At 32.6% G+C, this 22,030-nt stretch overlaps 1 protein-coding gene across 9 annotated transcripts in view; it reads right to left on the reverse strand.

Moving 5' to 3' along the window:
- Positions 1-11,145, reverse strand: part of LOC126852971 (phospholipase D1) — a 32,184-nt gene extending 21,039 nt beyond the window's left edge. For 3 of the 9 annotated variants that reach the window (XR_007687891.1, XM_050598286.1, XM_050598293.1), the window contains exons 1-12: positions 10,851-11,048; positions 9,424-9,616; positions 8,798-9,158; positions 8,598-8,718; positions 8,101-8,521; positions 7,804-8,039; positions 7,210-7,477; positions 6,971-7,133; positions 6,635-6,889; positions 5,603-5,858; positions 5,295-5,515; positions 4,987-5,223 (exon numbers count right to left, since the gene is read on the reverse strand). Coding sequence is in view for 8 of the 9 variants with exons in the window: in XM_050598286.1 (XP_050454243.1) it covers positions 4,987-5,223; positions 5,295-5,515; positions 5,603-5,858; positions 6,635-6,889; positions 6,971-7,133; positions 7,210-7,477; positions 7,804-8,039; positions 8,101-8,521; positions 8,598-8,718; positions 8,798-9,158; positions 9,424-9,616; positions 10,851-10,958 (2,840 nt within the window). In the remaining variant the exon portion in view is untranslated. The other 6 variants (XM_050598294.1, XM_050598291.1, XM_050598290.1 and 3 more) reach the window with 6 other exon arrangements.
- Positions 11,146-22,030: the final 10,885 nt, after the last annotated feature.

Genomic DNA, 22,030 nt, shown 5'->3' on the forward strand with positions numbered 1-22,030 from the left:
TCAAGGAAAGCAAGGATTTACAAGATTATATTAAATTTAAAAAAAGCAAGAGCGATAGCAACTAACAATAAAACAATTAACCAGAAAAAAATGAAAATTTTAAAAGATTTATAGAAAATAGATATACATAGATAAAAAAAATAGATATAAATAGATATACTAGATATACTAGCATATCATATGTATGGAAAAAATAAGAGTTTTTAAAAAATCGAAAACGATAGAATGACAAAAAAAGAATAAAAACAGGAATGCATAAAAATAATGAATGAGCTTAGTCCCCCGTGAGTAAAAGAGAGAAGAATCTCATTGAACAGAAAAAAGCGGACAAAAATAAGAGATAAAATAAACGACAATAAAATTAAAGAAAAAGAGCCATTAATTGTTGCAAAAAGAATTCAGCGTCAGGTTTAAATGGAATTAAATATGAAATGTTAAAGAGACTTCCTAAAGGATATCAATATCATAACGGATATTTAATCAAATATTTAAAAAAGCTATACCTGAATAAAGGGAATATCAAGTTATTTTTATAGACAAACCTGGAAAGAAAAAAGTTAGATTATCCATATTATTTCGTTTTGTATGAGAAAAATGTGATTTTCATCAGTTTAAATAATAAATAATAATGTATAAAAAAATTAGTTATTCTATTAATCAATATAAATCATCTATTAATAATTCTCAAAATCACATTTTCAATATAATAGAATAATAGTCATGAAAAAACTATTCAAGAATGACAATCAATTTTCGAATGCTAACAAATTTTCAACTAATAGTGGCTAGACAACGGCTGACTAATTTTTTAAAAGTTTCCATCGCCATCTACTCTAATATTTACAGTGCAAGAGCTAAAAAAGTACTAGATAGCATTAAATATTTTCAAAATGTTTAATGGTTAGATGACTACGAGACTGCAACTATTAGAGAAATTATTCAAGAATAACATAATCTCACTTTTCAAATACTAAAAAATTTTCAACTAATAGTGGCTAGACAATGGCTGACCAATTTTTTAAAAGTTTCCAGCACCATCTATTCCAATATTTACAATGCAGTGGTTAGATAAGTACTAGATAGCAAAGAATTCATAAATTATTCATAAATTATAGCTAATACTCATCTAGTCAATGGCTAGATAATTTATCTAGTCTGTGCGATACAGCCATTAGCTGTAAAATCACATTGGCTAGATCAATTTCCAATCGGGTAGTCATAGATGTAAAAGTTGGAAGGTTTAATATCATGACAGCATTTCTAGATGTTTTGTCAATATACGATAATGTATAATCCATTGATATACAAACTAATTTAGGAAGAGTGTCCTTAGGGCCAATTTCACCATCTTCGATTAGATTAACCGACGGCAGGGTAGCAACTAAAATGATAAGAATGCTTGGTTTTCATTCACCTCTATTTTCTGTTGTCACTCTGCTAATTTTAACTGTCGGTTAACTTAACCGAAGGCGGCGAAATTGACCTTCAATCAAATATATTAAATCATGAATGTTAAGTAGAAAAGTAAAATTTATATTGAATATGGAAGAATTCAAATAAGAAATGTATAAGGGTTTATCACAAAGAGCAATAATGAGTTCTATATAATCTATATACAAATAATATAATACAAAATATACCTGCTAATATAAAATAAATTTAGTTTGCAGATGATATTGGGATATATGTATAGAATAAGAAGATAACCAAAAAAGCAAATAAAGAATTTAGAAATAAATTTGAGATATCTTAGCTTAGAACTACAATAAAAAAAGACAATAATCGTAGATTTCAATAAAGAGAAACACATCCCAAGAACTGTAGAAGTAAACATTTTAGATAATTCTGTATACTTACAAAAAGAATTAAAATTTCTCGGAATATAGTCGGACAAAAAACTGAAATTTGAAAAACAATGCCAATATATAAAAGAAAAAATTGTAAAAGTCGATGGGATTCTTAAATATTGTAATAACATCACCAAAGAGATAGAGATTAAAACAGCCTTAATGCTATATAAAAACTTAATAAAATCCACAATAGAGAATGATTCATTCGCATTTTATCCTCAAAATATAAATAAAGCTTGAAAGTTGAAAGAGCGCAATTCTTACGGTTAAGAATGGCTCTAAAATTAAGAAATAGCATGCCAAACAATGTTTTATTGGGTGAAGCAAAAGTGATGTCAATCAAGGACAAAACAATATACTTGGCAATTTGATGACAAATATTATGGAGATAAAGATTTAAAAAATAATATTAAAAGACTTAACAAGGAAGAACTAATTCAGAGAGCACATATCTCAAGAAATATGATTATTATAGAAGCATGGAATAGAGTGAAAAAAGATAAAAAAAGTAAGGAAGAAGTTATGGAAAGAAGTTATTTCTCATATAGATTACTGGGTTATTACAAAAACATTAAATATTGATATATACATTGGAAAAAGATATAATATAGGTCTAAATAAAGAACAATTTTTGGAAAAAGTAAAAAAATCTTTAAACTAGAAGGAATAATATATTGATAGATAAAGATCAGAAAATAGTTTCTATAGGAACTAATCTGTATACAGATGCTTTTTTATTCCAGAAATTGAATGGGTTATGAGTGAGAATGGGAGTGGGAATGATGAGCCTTAACAAAGAATGCTTCAGTTATATAGCAGAAACATATGTCATGGCCAAAGCCAATATATGAAGAATCAATATAAGAAGAAAAATATGGAAGGACATTATAATATATATAGACTTTAAGCGTTTTAAAATCGTTAATAAATAATAAAATAAGTGTGTGAACTAACATATTAGAAATCAGATAAAGATATTTTGAATTACAAGATATAAACGTAGAGAAGGAAAAAAAATAATTTTTTGCTGAATACCAACTCATCAATAACAAGGACCCAGATAGCTAAATCTATTCAAAGAGATTTTGTTAAACGTCTGCTACAAATTTTTGTCAGCAGGAAGACTGCAGACTGTATACAAAATCTGTTATATCAAATAATGATAGCAAAACATCAGCAGAAATATTACAAAACCTGCTGACATAATTTGACAATAGATCAGTAATAGAAACTAAGCAGAATTGTACAGAATTATTATAGCATTGGCAACAAAAATTGAGCAGGACAAAAAACTGCGCAATGCAATTTGATGTCAGATTGGCGGCAGAAACCGAGCAAGTCTTCGCATACGCATTTTGATGGCATATTGATAATAGAAATCGAACAGAGTCTGCTAACATGACATGATATCACATTAGCAGCAAAAACCGAGCAAAATCTGCGCACGCGCAATCTGACAGCAAATTGACAGCAGAAATCGAGCAAAATCTGCAATAATTTATTGAAACAATAGTTTATTTGCTTACCGCTATGCGACGCAGTATTCACTTTCTATATCTCGTATTCAAGTTTTTGTCATGAGCGTACATGAAGCCTGCAAAATGTGGCTAATAACATATATAATTATTTCTATCAGTTCAGTTTTTTTATGATTTCCATACAGGGAATTCAGATATTGAACTGATTTTTGAAAAATCGGACAGATAAATGTCCAATTGCACTTATTCGGACAATTTCTGTCCGAATGAGCAAAATTATTTAGTTATTATTTATGATATAAAATAGAAATTCCATTAAATCTTTAATTGTATAAATTAAATTATTTAAATTTTCCTATATTTATTACATTAATATTATATATTTATATATTATTAATACAAAAAACAGAAAATGACGTACCGTGAATGTGATATCGACTATTGACATCATTTTTTGGGTTTCATGAAACCTAATTTAGGAAGTTTAATTATTTGTTATTTTGTGACCAAAATTTATTGTCATTTTGTTACTTGGGATTCTTTAAATATTTAAATCCATTTAAATATCCATTTTATATAAATGTCTAGAAGCTGCAGAGAATCTGCTTGATTCTGCTGTCAATCTGTCAGCAGATTATGTTAGCAAACTCTGCTCGGTTTTTGCCGCTAATCTGCCGCCAAGTTATGTCAACAAAGTCTGTTCAAATTTTTCCACCAATCTGTCAACTTATTATATTAGCAGATTCTGTCGGCAAAACATTAACTGAATGTAAACGCAGTTGATGTCAGTTTGCTAACAGATTTTGATTAAATCTGCTACCAATCTGCCGTCATACTGCTAACATTTTGCTTAAGGGGGAGAATGAAAAAACTGATGAATTTGCAAAGGAAATCTCGAGATGAGGAATAGTAATAAGAGGAACTGAAGAATTAAATCCCAATAGGAGAATTTAGAAGAAAATATAAAAAAGAAATATTTGAAAACACTATCAAATAAATAAAAGAGCAAGGTAAGTTCAAAGATGTACATTACGATATACATTAAGATTTACAAGATACTTTAAAGGGAAAGAACATAAATCATGATTTCACGGAATAAACAAACCTAGGAAGTTCATAACATGGATTAATAAATTAAGATCCAATCATTACAATTTGAATGAATCCCTCAAGAAAAAGATATATCAAATCCGCTAGATGACATCAATCATTTTGTATTTCAGTATAACTTATACAATGATATAAGAATTAACCTCAACCTCAATTACGAATTAAATAAAATAGAAGCAAGTAGAGACCTAATTATATTTGGAATTAGTTAAAAAAGAAAAAATAAGAATTTTAAAGATAATATAACTTAAATGTAAAAAGAAATATTAATCTAGTAAATAGAGAAAAAATAAAAAAAAGAAAAAATAAAAAAAATAATGATATATATTATAATAAGTGTAAAAAAAATATATTAGGGTTAAGACTCCTATAGCAGAATATATCAATCAAAATAAATAGGTTTTTTTGGGGTGCGATCACTCACATTCGATAATATGGATTAGTAAAAAACGTGGAAAATTCATTTTGATTCATAAATTAATAAATTAGTTTTCCTGTATACTGTATGCGATTTAGTGTTAAATACTATTGTATTTTTTTTATCATACCTAGATATAGAAGCATAATTCCAATGTGTTATCGCCCGTAACGCCGTTCCGCTTGGTCCCCCAACTTCTCCTTCAAAACCTGGTAATAAAGGCATTACGACAAATACCCTAAACACCGAGCCTTCTCTGTATGCTCTCAAGATTCTTTTTAATAATGTTTCACCAATTCGATTTTTTACGCTACCTTTATCCATAGAGGCAAGTGTTATAAAAAATTGATTTTCTATATATATATATCTACAAAATTATTCAGGTTAATAAAATATGTAACTCAGAATCACAGAATATGATAGACTACAAAATCTTACCTTTCTGCTTTATTGATGGAGTGGATATAAGCTTCTTGTATGCTCTGCTCTACAGTTTCTGGATCAAGGAAACCAGCTGACCAGGAACTCACTGATCGTAATACTTGACACTTGACATTGTACTTGTTTGCTTCTTTGATAAATGGAGCATAACTCTTGCAATGCTTATATGATTTTGGTAATAAGTAAGGATAACATGGATTCAGATTTGCTTTTTCTAGCTACAACAAGCATATTTCATTAATATATACCATTTCTTTAATATATATGAATTTAAACATACACATTATCGAATGTTATATGTATACTTTAACTGCATTCCAACGTTGTATAAAATGCCTGGCTACATCTCTAGCAGCAGAGTTCTGCACTAAAATTCCTATATCATGCCATGGCATCCTAGGAGTAGTAGTTCTATCTACCAAATCCTGATATGGCTTTTCAAGATCATTAAAGTCTTTAACAATGAAATTTGTATAGTCTTTACCAAGCCATAATTTTGTCGTAGATTTTAAATTGCAAACATAATCCACTGTATCTTCACATTCCGATAGTATCTGTTCGCTAAAATAAAGATATATATATATATATATATATATATATATATATATATATATATATACAGGTGTCCGATAATTCGCGGATTACCCTTTAAGGGAAGGTAGAGGGTGTTATTCTGAATAGAAAAGTCCTGTACCATTTTGTGATTTTCTCAATATTTAAGAAAATATTAATTTTAAAGATCAGTCAACGAAGTGCCGCGAAAGCTCGTGGCGCGAAAATGCCTCCACTGTCAATTGATACTCGGTCGCGGCGAAGCAATGGGAGGAGCAGTTTGCGAGCATGCTTCGCTATGACAACCAAAGAAATACACACATAATACGCGCTCCGTTTTATGTATGTGATCTTTCATTATGTGTGTACTTTTTCGGTTGCCATAGCGAAGCATGCTCGCAAACTGCTCCTCCCATTGCTTCGCCGCGGACCGAGTATCAATTGACAGTGGGAGGCATTTTCGCGCCACGAGCTTTTCGCGGCACTTCGTTGGCTGATCTTTTAAAATTAATATTTTCTTAAATATTGAGAAAATCACAAAATGGTACCTGTACCATTTGTGATTTTCTCAATATTTGAGAAGGGGTGTTATTCTGAATAGAAAAGTCCTGACTTTTCTATTCAGAATAACACCCTCTACCTTCCCTTAAAGGGTAATCCGCGAATTATCGGACACCCTGTATATATATATATATATATATATATATATATATATATATATATATATATAATATAAAATTAAAGTAAAAGAAATTAAATAAGGATAATAGAGGAATGATTAGTACTTGTCGATATCTTCATTGGCGCCTGCTTCATGAGAACTATACATCATATTAATTAATTCCTGTCTCTTTACTCTTACGGTTTCTTTCATTTTATCGACGGTTGTTTTCGCCACATCAAATAAATTTTTTCTTTCTAATTCTGGAGTATTACATTTTATGTTATCTTCTGTTTCTTGCAACATAAAAAGTGAATTATCCATTGATAACGTTGATGTTTGAGTCTTTTGTATTTTATTATCCACATATACCATTGGCCTATAAAAATAAATAAAATTAATTATATTATGTTTTTAATTATAATTCATATTTACATACTGATTACTGATTAATACTTACAACAGAGGCATGGATCTTGCAGTTACCATAGCGATAGTGTTCGTTGCGATTGCTAGTGGTAGTAACACGTGTCTATTTGTGTTACAGGCTGTTACTTTTTTACTGCTAGTATTAGTTAATTTGTCTTTTGAAGGAATATAGATACTTGACTGATGAATGGATTCTACAATTAAGATATATTTAAATGATATAAAAAAGGGATGCTTAAAAAAAAAGTTTAAAGAATCGAAATTATTTACCCAAATCTATCAATCTGTGTTCGTTATTATCCCATCTACCATAACATAAATCGATACCACCGAGAAACGCTAGAGATTGATCAACAACTATGATTTTTTCATGATGAGCCCAAAGAAAAACGCCTGCCCTTGCATGATCTGGGTGCCTTAATACTTTTATATTTTCAGGACATTGTTCCACAAGTCTTTGTTTGCTGTAGTAACTATTTATGCCTAAAGCAACTTCAATTTCCTTATATATTAATATGAACACTTTGACACCTTCAAACTATAAAAGAAAATATTTATGCAAATGTTAAAAATTTGTTATATGTTAAATGTAAATTTTTTATTTTATATACAAATTAATATGTTTTAATAATATGTTAATAATAATAATAATATATTTTATTTTATATACAATTTAATAACAATGACAGTATAATCCAATATAATCCAATATAATCAAACATAAACTGTTTTATATATTCAACAATTTTCAATAAACACAATTTTCAAAACACAATTTCTCTTAACTATTAATTATGATATTATATATATTTATAATTGCATATCTGCAATATTTGCATTTTGATGAAAATCAATTATATTCACCGCTTTTCTTTGCAAAATTTTATCTAGTCGCCAATAATCTCCATTAAGCATTGGTCTTTTCATATGAAGTTCTGGTGAAAGCCACCAATCTGCAATAAAAATTTCTTCTTTGGCGTTTTCTAATGCATCAGCCACAGCAGCCATATAATCAGCTCCATCCACAAACCAGGTTGCAAATATAGATGAACGACATGGAGCAAATGAATTATGTGGATTTGTTTGTATGAAATCTTTACCTATGGAAAATCAAATTAATTAAACATAGAATTGTCTATCATTTATCGTTTTACACAATACCTTCTCTGTTACTAATTTCTTGTATAAACTCCATCCATTCCTTAGCTTTTCGTTTCGTCCAACACTTGATAACTATGTGTCTACTCAGATTTGCAATTTGTAACCCACTTCGTGAACCTGTACTGTATATTCCAAAACTGACCCCAAAACCATTATCCATCAAAATAACAGATTTTATTCTTCCATTTTGAGTAAGATATGCAACAAAGGTTTCTTTAACAATAAGATGTCTTTTATGCCATTTGCCACAAAGAGAGGTGCATAGATAATTGCACTTGATACAGAAGCCACATTCAAACAAACCACAGAAATTACATCTTGTTTTACTACCTGATCCAGTCCGTTTCAAAATTGTACCTTCTTTCCCTTTCATTCCTAAGTCAGCTATGAAAGACAAGTGTGAAATATCCAAAAAATTGATCTATAAGAATATAATGATAATATGTCTCTTTAGGATAGTTATTTGAAAGGATTTGATTCATTAAGTATATATTTACAGTTTCAGGATGACGTCTGTAGATTTCTATATTAAGTAAATTATATAAATAATCTTCTAATTCCTTTCTTCTATAATTTAACTGCTCGTAAGGTACTAGAATGTCAGGCTTATTAGGAAATCTATCAAAACATCCAGATTATTATTTTTTTCATTAAAGATTTAAATAAATATGTAAAAAACATAATATATTTTTTATACCTTGGTAAAGCATTTCGTCTTCCCTTTTTCTCATTCCTCGTTTCAAGATTTTTCAAGCTATTTCTTCTCCCTCTATGACTTTTTGTAGGAAAAGGTATGTTCAAACTAGCACGATATATTTTCAGTTGATTATGCAGGTATTGAATATGTTTGTATCGTTTTTTAATAATCAAGATAAAAGGGCCATGTTTAAATTCTATAGTATATAGATTTGGATTCAAAGGATGCGTAGTCACACTGCGTTCATAATCTATAATTCTTACTTGTACTTCTGCACCAGGAATGAACACATTACAGTTTTGATTTTTGAATTTTGTTGGTAGATTATATATAACAGTGAAGGGTATTGTATCAAGGGTTTCTGAAAAAGTAAGAAAAAAAAACATAATTAATAAAACATATTGTGTTTTTAAATCAATAAAAATTAAATGAAAACAAGAGTATAAGTATAAATTAAGACTATGTATGTTTTTATATTATATTGTATGAGTTTTAATAGTAAATAAATATATATAAACTTATTAATAATTGAGAAAATGACAGATCAAAAACTGAGCAATATTTAAGAGACAAAAAATAGAAAATATACAAGAAAGTCGATGTATTAATAGAACATCAATTCATACCTTCTTTATTATTTGCGCATTCTATTTCTTCTTTGCTAATTTGTATTGTCTCTCCATTCTCATCAACTATTATTTCTAATAAGTCAGGTACTTCCAAAGTGTCATCATATTCAAAATCTTGCGATATAGCACGAGTTATATCTTTAGATGCAACCTCAACCAATTCAGTAGACATCTTTGTTAATAAGTTTTTCTATAAAGTTTTTTATAATATTTACAATATATATATATATATATATATATATATATATATATATATATATATATAAGAAAAATATTCTTTCTTAAATATTAATAAAATATAAGATTAAGTTAATTATAAATTTCATTTTATATAAATAATTACAAATCTAATTTTTTTTTAAATTACTAGAAGATAAAAATTAAAAAAAAGAAATATTAATAATTAAAGATCTAAAAGCAGATAAATAAATATTATATTTTCACATACATTCTCACACATACACATTTGATAAGTTGCTTTCCATTTACATCAAACTCAGATAATTCTCACTTATGACGTCATAACTCAGTTGAATGCACCTTCTTTTTGATGCTAAGAAAGTGAGATTCAACTGAGTTTCTGCACACGACCTCGATCGTGTGCTTTAGTGAATCTATGGACTCACATACAAAAACAAGATTATGAACCTGCAATATCACTTGCGCGGTCCTTTTACTCATTGAACACACAATTGACATTTTATCTGAGTATAAAATACTCACATAACTGAGTGACTCAGCTCACTTGAGTGCAAATGGAAAGCAACTATTATCACTAAACATAAAAATAATGGAAAAAACTTCTCTTCTGAATTAAATTTTTTTAAAGCAGAATATATATTTCTATAAGAAACAATACAATACATTATGGCTGGGTTCGGGGAGTACGCTTTTAGCGCTATGAGCGTGCTCTATCCTTGTTCAACTTCAATAAATAACAAAGATAGAGCACGCTCATAGCGCTCAAACCGTACTCCTCGAACCCAGCCTATAAGTACACATATAAATTTAAAAAGATTTTATTCTCTCTCCCTCTCTCTCTATTTCTCTCTCTCTCTCTTTCTCTCTCTCTGCGTGCGTGCGAGCGTGTGTGCGTGTGTGCACGCGCGCGCGTGCGTCGTGTGTGTGTGTGTGTGTGTATTATATGTATGTGATAAAGAATAATGCACTTTACATTTTATAATGAAATACAATTCTAGTTTAAAAACTTAGTAGAATATTGTGCGTGATGCTACATATTTTTTCAGATGCTTACACAATTATGCGCTATTAGAATAATAAAAAACTATCGCTGTGTCTTTTTATAAATATTATTCATTCTCATATCACGTAAACGATGATTCAAGTAACGATATCACGATCACTATATTGTTTGTTACATATAGTTATATGAAATATATAAACTAAACATTATATCTACATACTGGCAAAAGAAATCTAAAGTTTATCGTTAGATATAAGATACGAGTCGAAAAGTTATCAACTTCAATTGTACATATATACTTGCGCTGATGGATAACGTTATTCTGCATTTGACTTAAGTTCTACTTATACTATACATATGCCGAGCTGCGCTGACGAAATCACCCGAAGCATTCCGAAGTCTCAATCAGATATTTAATCCTTTTACCTCGCATATCTTAGCTATCTTTCGGCAGACTCTGTCTACGATTTTTGTATTTCTATGTAAGTCCTGTTACGTAGATTATGTGATGACCATGCGAGAAAGATATATAATTAAGTGCTTATACTGATTGGCCTAGTTTACACCGATAAACTTTAATACGTATCAAATACTACACTGACCAATCATGGCCATTCCTTTAAAGAATGGAATAATTGCAATTGGTCGGTATAGTATTTAGTATGTATTAAAATATATCGGTGTAAACTAGACCATTCGCATTGCATTGCCATCAATAACATATATTCTTATCTCTTACACCTTTAACACAGCATGCAGATATATAGAGATTCTGAAAGAATATTATAAAATATATATATATATTGAGTATATTTTCCGAACATTTTCAAAATATGTACTGCAATATTAATTGTATATTGTATTAAATTGTATTATATTATTATATAATTGTATTAAATTGTAAGTATTATACAAAGTGTAACTAAATAAACGCATATTAACAATATTATCAGATACAGAATAACAATCCAAATTGAAAAGTCTTGAACCATTTTTTGATTTGAGCTTTCTTTTCGTTGTTATGATTGTTAAAGTTAGTTAATCAGCGCGTCTATACAGCAGAAAGTTGTCTCGCTATTCCGATTCCCGTCGTCCCTTCTTTGTTTTCTGCTGTAGACAGACGCTGAAAAGAAAGCTCAAATCAAAAAATGGTTCAGGACTTTTCGATTTGGATGGTTGTTCGGTATCCGATAGTATTGTTAATATGCGTTTATTTAGTTACAACCTGTATATAGTACTAACAATAAAAAAATTACTATGTTTGATCTTTATTCTGATTCTCAGTACACACATATATACGGAGAACCAATATTTTCGAGAATGTAATAAAGTATATTCTTAGAATGTATGTGTGTGTGTGCGTCTCAGCACATGTGTATATACCAGTGAAAACAACCTGATCGAAAGATATCAAAATGTCATCAAATTGATGTGAATAATGATGGCAAAAGGAGAGATCAAAATGATGGCAAAAAGATGACAATTTGATTGCAAAACATCCCATACTTTGATGGTAATCCTGATTATCATTTTGATATCTGTTTGATATCAAAGAAATTATTACTTTCTACAGGAATAAATACAAAATTAAAACTAAATTACATTGAATAAGAACAGAAACAAAATAAAGACAAAAATGTATTACATAAGATTTTTTATTTGGATGTATTTCAAACCACTTTGCTCTTAAAATTATATCAAACCATATAATCATATCGTCTTTAAATAAAAAAAATGCAATAAATAATCACAAATGCTTGATTAACGCTTCAATATTTCTTTTATATAAGCACTATATGAGATTTTCATTAAGTCAGTCATGAAAAAAAATATCTGCAAAAACTTGCTGTTATATAAAATGTAAATTAACTATAAACTTAAATAAAATGTAATTATTGTTGTTTAAGTATATCATACTATTTTCAGATTGCATTATCAATTATATAACTAAAGTAAAATCTCATCATGAAAATCTCATCATAAAAGTAGTGCTACAAGTAAAATAAATATTGAAAAACATTTTATATATCTCTTTTAAATTTAAGAGCATAAAAGAAATAAAAAATAAGGACCGAATTCTACGATAAAGTTAGCAGGATAAACATAAAATAACTTAGTTAATAAATAAATTTAGTTAACATAATAAGTAAGCAAACAAGTAAATAAACTAAAACCATTAATAAAACATATTTGATATTGCTTAGTGAAATATTTTCCACATTGGGAAAATATGAGTCATATGTAACAAAAATTCATAAATCTTGTGATAAATATTAGATATTGCACGTATAACAAATCATGAAAGGCTCTCACTATGCTGCTTAATTTCAAAAATAATGAAAAATATATAAAGCTAATATCAGTAATAATTCTCCAATCAAAATACAAGTAATGAAAAACCATAATATATTTTACGCATCAGAATTATGTGACTCAGTAATTTTTCTTCCATTGGCAGTTTCGAATCAACGCTTGATCTTAGCTTGCAACGATATCGTTACCAGCCTCGCGGGCAGACCATCCGCCAGTCAAATGAGGCATGGCGCCTATGGCGCCCCCAAACGCTCGCATCTATGGTGCGAACCCCATCAAGGGGACCGCCCTACTACGCGTTGAATCGCGTGAGTGGGAGAGCCGCGCCGGGTATATAAGGCGGTCCGGTACCACTGGTGATACCAGTACGCTGATACCAGTACACGGAACTGGTAACGATACGTATCGTTACTAGTTCCTGATCCTGAGTCCTGTCCGAACCAAGATCCGAAACCAAGCTTCGCAGACAACGGATTACTCGTTGTTAGGTCGGGATTCCCGGTTTCTGGCAGACGCTCTCCGAATACCTCCACTACACCAGGCCACAGGCTACTCATGATTAGACCGGACTTCCCGGTTGTTGGGACGGCGGACCCCATACCCACGTTAAACCAGGTCACGGGCTTCTCGTGGTTATGCCGGGCTTCTCGGTTGCTGGGATAGCATTAGATTAAGAAAACGCGTTACTGACCGAACCGATATACCGGGTGGTTTCACCCCACCGGACCGACCGATTACTGTACCGTTTGGTTGTATCCAGTAGTCCACCGAAAACTGACCGTTTTGTACATACCGCGATCGAGGATAATTTAATACGTCTACCGCAGGCGACTCGAATAAAGGGTCGCGCTCGTTCGTGACGGCGGAATACATCATTGGCGCCTAGTCCTTTTAAGGATAAGCCGCCGAGCATTGGCCTTGCTAGTCCTTTTTAGGACTACATCGCTGCATGTCCTCGCAATAACAGCCGTCACGTTTGAGTCTGCCTCTTTTTCTCGTCTATAAATACGGATTCTGTTTTTTACATACTGGGCCAAGCCGCCCGATTCTGCACATATCGCGTTAGCCTAGTTATTTTGTAAGACTCAAACCGGCAAAGCTTAATGCATGCTCCAGCGCACTAGCTTGTATCGCATTACCCACGCTGCCCACGCTCATCGCTTTAATTGTATTAGTTTCTTATTAGCGTACATCGCCTTATTCACGCTTAATGCTTTGATTTATATTATTAGTAGTGTACATTGCAGCTTTAACTGTATTATCTCTTTATAAGCTTTGAATAAACTGTTTTGTTAAAATTATCGGAAGAGTAAATTGGAGTTTCTCCCTTCTCCCAAATCCTGGAAATCGATGAGCCTGATCCGTGGCGTACGGAAAAGGTGAACCGTTACAAGCTTCAACGTCAGTAAGGAAGTTATCAGGAAATCGTAGTTTCGCTGCACCTGTACACAAAGGCGGTTACAATAAAATGATATTAACAGATAAAACACACTAATATATATTTTGTAAATATCATATGAATATTAAAGAAATAACTTAATGCAAGTAGAATAAAAATTATGGAATTTATGTAATAAATTAAAAAAAAAATGAAGTCACCAAATACAATGTCACATAGTTTTGTATCAGAAAACTTTATCTTATCGCCTTCTGACTCACTTCAACTTATTAGTTTGGTAAGATCATTTGAGATCAACTTAGACAAAATGTTCCTCTTGACACTACGTTCTGAGGAAATAAATAATGGGCCAAAAGCACTGATACATTTAGAATGAAGCAGATCTTGCTGTTAGAAAACAAAAAGCGAAATCATGATTGTTTAGTAAATTTTTAATATGCATTATACATACATTCGTTAACACTACATGGGACATATCATAGCTTCATAATTAATACGATTAGTTGTTAAAAACTTTCGTTAAAAACGTTTTCATCTTTTGAAAATCCTTTTTTGTCTTCAATGAAATAGATGGAATAGAAAGTATCATAGATTTAGCATGATCTGGGTTGACAGAACGAACAATAATTTCCTGATTAATCAGCACTGAATCCAACTTTTTGCTAATTTTCAGAAGTATTGTGCTTTTCAGCTTAATTTCACTATCACAATGTTTGCATCCAAAATCACCTAATAAATGAAAACCATATCTACTGAGGAACCTAATTTAAATAAGTATTATTACTAAATAAGTAAAGAATGTTAAAGCCATAATTACTTGACCCGTAAAAAACTTTTAAAATGTAAATACCTTTATCTTTACAGTTGAAGAAATGACGAGACTCCTCTTGTGACTTTGTTTCTTCTTCACCTACTTTGTAAAAAATTGTATGAGTTTTATTATGATCAACCTCTGAATTTGGTGATGAAAAATGTCCTTCAAAGCTTGCACCAGAAACAATAGTCTGTATACAATAAATGTGACGAATTTTGAGAACATGAAAATCCTTTATCAGTATTATTTGTTGAGAATGGAAATGAAAATTGAGTATCTTGAGAAGCATTATCACTTGATATAAAATCAGGTGCAGATATTAAGGAGTTAAAAAGGGAAGTATTAACAACCTCAGAAATTTTGCGCTTGTTACTTTGTTCTTGATGAGAGAAAGAATTGAAGAAGATTCACTATTCAAAAATGTTGTTGCATAGTTCTTGCTTGGTACTGACATAACTTCTTCCGTTTGGTATAATACATTTTCCGCCGTTTCTCGTTTTTGCAGATAATACTTTGAGATTGGCTATCGCAAATCTTTTGCAGTTGCCTTTGCGGTCGCTCAGTGCTTTGGCTAAAATTGCCTTCGAACTTCTAAAAGACTCTGAACTCGATATTTTTCTCAAAAGGTTGTCTTCTGGGCTTTTTTTCTTCTCTTTATCTTGTATTTGCTGCACATTATTTCTTTAATTGTATTCAAAATATTAGAGTTCACCTGTGGCAAAATTTTGCTGTCGCTCTCATTGTTACTTTCGCTAAGTTTTCTAATTTTCCTCTTGCGAAGACTTTTTTCTTTTTGAGATAGCATATTGTTCTCCTTATCTTCATTGTCTTCATCACAGTCTATGTATCGCTTTGGTGGCTTCCTCCTTCGTAAAGCATCATCTGCCTCCATTTCCAAGTGATGTGTCATCCTCGAGTGAGTCTCGATCGCGCACATTATCGATACGCGGACACGACAAAATTTCCCGATCGGACACCGGCCCGATCGGACACCGGCTCAATCGGACACATATGGTTGCAATCGAACACAGACGCTATACCAAAGTACATGCATGGAAGCACGCGCGCACACACACACACACACATGGGGGTGGGAGGGTGCAAGGGGGGCCTTCGGATCCCCTTCCGCACCCATCCTGCCGGTAGGCATCAAACCTAGAACTTTCTCCTTATGTACACTTGAATAATGAGATGCGTCAGATTCACTTAATTCTTCATATGTTTCTTGCAATTGCAATCTCAATCTACGTTTATGCTCCATATTAGCGCGCCTTCTCAGTATCCTCATGACAATTCTACATATGAAAGAATCAAGATGCATTGTCACATTATAAAAACAATAGAAGCTACCTGCAATTTACAATATTCAGATATTTTGAATCTTAGCACTTTCAATAAATGACTTCAATGCACAAATACAGTGCATAATAATACCAGCTTTTCACAACAATTTTGCTCTTTATTAATACACTAATTTAATATTCTTTAATAACCATAAATCTCTATGAATTCAGGGACCATAGCAAAACTGTTCGTAGAAGTATATCTCATTTCCTCTTTTTAAAATTGTCCGAAAATACATACTATATACATTGAATGATTATAATATATATATTAGGTTGGTGCGAATGAAATGTCGGATTCTTAAGTGAATATATTAAACTGCATATCTTTTTCCAAAAGCTGTTTATTTAATCAAAATATGCTCCATTTACTTCAATACACTTTTCCCAACGAGATTTTAATGCATAGATGCCTGTCTTGAAGAAATTCTGATCTTTAGAATCAATGAACTCTGATATGGCATTTTTCAGACTGTCTTCATTTTCGTACTGTTTAGCCCGTAAAAACAGTTCTAAATGTTTAAATAAATGAAAGTCGGTTGGCGAAAGATCCGGTGAATAAGGTGGGTGCTGCAAAATTTCATATTTTAATTCATTTAATTTCGCAATTGTTTTGTACGATATATGCGGCCGAGCGTTGTCGTGGAGAAATATTGGGCCATGCCGATTAACAAGTGATGGGCGTATAATTTTCAATTTTTCATGCATTTCTTCAATGTACTGGCAATACTTTTCGGCTGTAATTGTCATTCCAGTTCGAAGGAATGAGTAGTGTATTACTCCAGTCACATTCCACCAAACTGTGATTAAAATTTTCCGTTGATGAAGTGATGGCCGTGGAGTATGAGCACAAGCCTCATCCCTATCAAGCCACCGAGCATACCTTTTCCTATTGTCGTAAAGAACCCATTTTTCATCACAAGTAATGATCCGATCGAAAAATGGATCTCGATTAAATCGGGTTAGCAATGATGAGCGTACGTTCAAGCGATCCAGCTTATTTCGCTCGGTTAGTTCGTGCGGTATCCACTTATCCATTTTTTCACCTTGCCAATTTCAGAAAGATGTCGCAATATTGTTGTATGGTCAACTTCCATTCTGGCAGCAAGTTCCCTTGAAGAAACAGTTGGATTCGTTTCCACCAATGCTTTCAGAGCATCATTTTTCACAGACGTTTCGGGTCTTCCACGCGGTTCATTTTGCAGGGAAAAATCACCAGACCGAAATTTTTCAAACCAACGCTGCACTTTTCGATCGTTCACAGTATTCTCCCCAAACGCCTGGTTTATATTGCGTGCAGCTTTTGCAGCATTATTACCAAGTTTATACTCATATAAGAAAATTACACGAATATCGGTTGAATTCATATCGGTGCAAAATTCAAAGCAAATAACAAAAGGAAACACTTTTGAGAAAATCTTCTTTGCTAAAATGTCACTCTGGCAATGGACAGTACGACTATAAACCAGGTTATGTCAAAAACAAAAGCATAACAAAAACAGGGAGACAAACGTTCACATTTAAAGAAAATCCGACATTTCATACGCACCAACCTAATATATATATATATATATATATATATATATATATTTATATATAATTATATTGAATAAAGTGAACGAACAGCATCATTGTTCTTGTACGAGAAGTACGTTCTTGTATGAGAAGAACATGTGATGAGAAGAACACCGGTTAATTAACTTAACTTCAATCACTTACAATAGGCTGCTAAATAAGTACACTGTACAAAAAGCAAGTTAATACTATATAGACAATTCATACTTACTCTTCTATCCATGTCGATCCGATATATCAATTTGATCTGGAGTTCTTCTTTTATAATACCGGCTATCAATTTATTGTACATTACATAAAACCATGTTTCGCCGCACTACGTTCTGCTGGATGGACTGCGTCATTAACGCCATCAATGATACGCTACCGCGAGAATAAAGTTGCGCATGTGCACTTTAACCAAACATTTTGTCTCATTATAATAAAATCATTTTGATATCAATATAATTAAATTTTTCCCAATATAACGCTAATTATCATCTAAAATATTAATTTTTACCTTTTCTTATATTAATATTTCGTCACGCATGTCAATATATATGGTGGCAATTTTTTGTCATATTTAACTATTTTCTTGACGCAATGACGACAAACAATAGTTTTGATCATATTGATATCATTTTGATTAGTTTGGGTAGTATACATCTCAACGAACAAATATATGTATAACTATGTATAATATACATATATGTATAACTATTTTATATTGTAATTTTAATTGTAATATAACGGTCTGTAACACGCGTGCAATATAATATAATACAACATATAAAATATTTTTTAACAACCTATGTGTATATATATATATATATATAGGGTGTCCGATAATTCGCGGATTACCCTTTAAGGGAAGGTAGAGGGTGTTATTCTGAATAAAAAAGTCCTGTACCATTTTGTGATTTTCTCAATATTTAAGAAAATATTAATTTTAAAAAATCAGCCAACGAAGTGCCGCGAAAAGCTCGTGGCGCGAAGATGCCTCCCACTGTCAATTGATACTCGGTCCGCGGCGAAGCAATGGGAGGAGCAGTTTGCGAGCATGCTTCGCTATGGCAACCGAAAGAATTACACACATAATAAAAAGATCACATACATAAAACGGAGCGCGCATTATGATCTTTTAAAATTAATATTTTTTTAAATATTGAGAAAATCAAAAAATGGTACAGGACTTTTCTATACAGAATAACACCCTCTACCTTCCCTTAAAGGATAATCCGCGAATTATCGGACACCCTGTATATATATATATATATATAAACTTGTTTTTATTTTATGTTTATTTATTGTTATTATATTTATTAGATTTGTTTTGCATCAAACATGGAAAAAAATAACGATTGATGGTTGTCGAAAACTAAAATGTAATGCTGTACCAATAATTTTTGGATTTTATTTAAAAAAACAAAATGAAAAGTGCGGAGAACAACTTATATTAATATAAAATGTATAGACAGTGTCTGGGCGGCGGAGGTGAAGGTAGTCGTTAAATGTGCTCGAGGAAAAACGCGTGGAAAGTTTGAGCGAGGAGGAAGACAAAGGATTAGAAGGAAGGAAAAGGAAGGTCAAAAAGAGAAGATCAGATGAGAATCAGGAGAATCGATAGATCAGAAATCACAGGATCCGTCGCAGTCGATCAGAGAGAAATCGGCAAGTAATGATGAGAGTCAGGAAGATCGAGGAAATGGCGCCAGAGATACAATAAGAGTGGTGGACTTGAATACCGCGCTAATGAGAACACTAAACAAGAAACGGGTGCACAGGCAAAAAGAAGAGAGGAAAGAGCGAAGAGACAGAGAGTTGAATATAGGTAGAAAGTTGAGACTTGAGTTTATTAATTGTGTACCTGAAAGAAATATAAGAGTATTAGATACCTATCTGCTGTGAGTCTTTTCCTTGACCTATAATAACGATAATTAGGAGCTATAAGTATTAGTGACCCCGACGTGATATACGTTCGCCGAGTCAAGATGAACACATAAGGAACGACGGGCAACGACGTGAAGAACGGCGGCATGGCCGATGTAAGCGTAAAGGCGAGAAAGTTACCTCCCTTTTGGAAGGAAAATCCTACGCTATGGTTCACACAAGTAGAACTTGTATCGCACTCGGGAACATAATCTCCGACACTACTAAATTTCGGCATGTGGTAGAACCTGGATCCGACAACTTTACCTTTCATCGCAGATATTTTGACCACGCCACCAGAACAAGGGAAGTACGATACATTGAAAGAGCGAATTATTAGTACATTCGGAGAGTCAAACGAATCTAAATTATGACATTTATTAGGAGAACAAGAACTAGATAACGACAAATCTACCATGTTTCTGATAAGATTACGGTCATTGGCAACAGAATAATGCAACGAAGAGGTCCTCAAAACATTTTTCTTGGAACGCCTACCAAAACCGATAAAAACTATTTTGGCCGTCAGCCAAAACAATCTCACTGGACTCGCACGACAAGCAGACGCGATATGCGAGGTTACTAAGCCGGTAAACGCAGTGATGTGCAACGCAGTGACAACAAAGGAGACGACGTTTTAGAGGCGAAGATAGATGCATTACAGCAAGCAGTCGAGGCACTTAACCGACATAGTCCAAGCAAGAGAGTAGACAGAAATCACACCAGAGAGAGGATTTAGGAGCGGTTCGCCGAGGAGCTCAGATAAAAACATGCTATTATCATCGTCGTTTTGGAACTGCTGCTTTCAGGTGCACCAAGCTCTGCAGTTTTGACACTAGTAAGAGAAAGGAAAACTAAAACGCCAGTCGTTGGCGGAGGCAACAGACGACGGCGCTTCAACCACCCACCACCTCCATATCAGGGACCGCAAGACAGGTTGGAAATTCCTCATTGACACAGGGGTAGCAGTATCCGTCATTCCACGTAAATTACATCAGGGACCGATTAAGCTAATGAGCTACCAGTTATACGCAGCAAATAGCACCGTTATTAAAACCTACGGAGTGAGGACAATGACACTGGATTTAGGATTACGGCAAAACCTGATCGGGAATTTTTGCATATGCGAGGTCGACCGCCCGATGATCGAAGCGGATTTCTTCAACACGGACTTCTGATAAACATCAAACGACAATGCATTATTGATTCACTAACACAGCATACAAAACATGGACGTTTGAAACCCACAAACAACATCAACAATAGCATCAGAGATGAATTACAAGAATTTACTCTTACAGTTCCCAAGAATAATCATACCACGAGCAGCAACAGCGAACAAGAGACATGCAATCGTACAATCATATAATAACAAGAAGACCACCGGTGTTCGTACGCCCCCGATTTTGACTAGAGAAATACAAAGCAGCAAGAATGGAATTTGAGGCAATGATCGTACAAGGATACTGCAGACCATCCAGTGGCAGCTATGCAAGCTCTTTACACCTAGTACCCAAAAAGACAGGTGAATGCAGATCTTGAGGATTTCAGGAAACTAAACGCAGCAACCATTCCGGATAGGTACCCCATACTCAGCCATACATTGACCGATTTCGCCAACCACCTGCAAGAAAAAATTTTTTTTCAACAATCGACTTAGTGCTGTCATATTACCAAATACCGGTAGCAGAAGAGGACGTTTACAAAACGGCGGTAACAACGCCTTTGGGCTATTTGAATTCACCATAATGTCTTTCGGATTAAGAAATGCAGCCCAGACTTTTCAAAGATTTGAATCAAGTCCTTAGAGGTCTAGACTTCACGCATTGTTACATAGACGACATTCTGGTGGCATCCAGCAGTGAAAAAGAACACAGGAAACATTTAAGAATACTATTTAAAAGACTAGATGATTACGGCCTGACTATTAATATTGCCAAAAGTATGTTCGGCAAATCAGAAGTGGACTATTTGGGTTACCGCATTTCGGTAGCAGAAATAAAATCAATACGAGAACACGTCAAGGCCATCATGGAATACCCATGACC

Source organism: Cataglyphis hispanica, chromosome 11 (genome assembly GCF_021464435.1).
Source record: "Cataglyphis hispanica isolate Lineage 1 chromosome 11, ULB_Chis1_1.0, whole genome shotgun sequence".
NCBI classification, from domain to species: Eukaryota; Metazoa; Arthropoda; class Insecta; order Hymenoptera; family Formicidae; genus Cataglyphis; species Cataglyphis hispanica.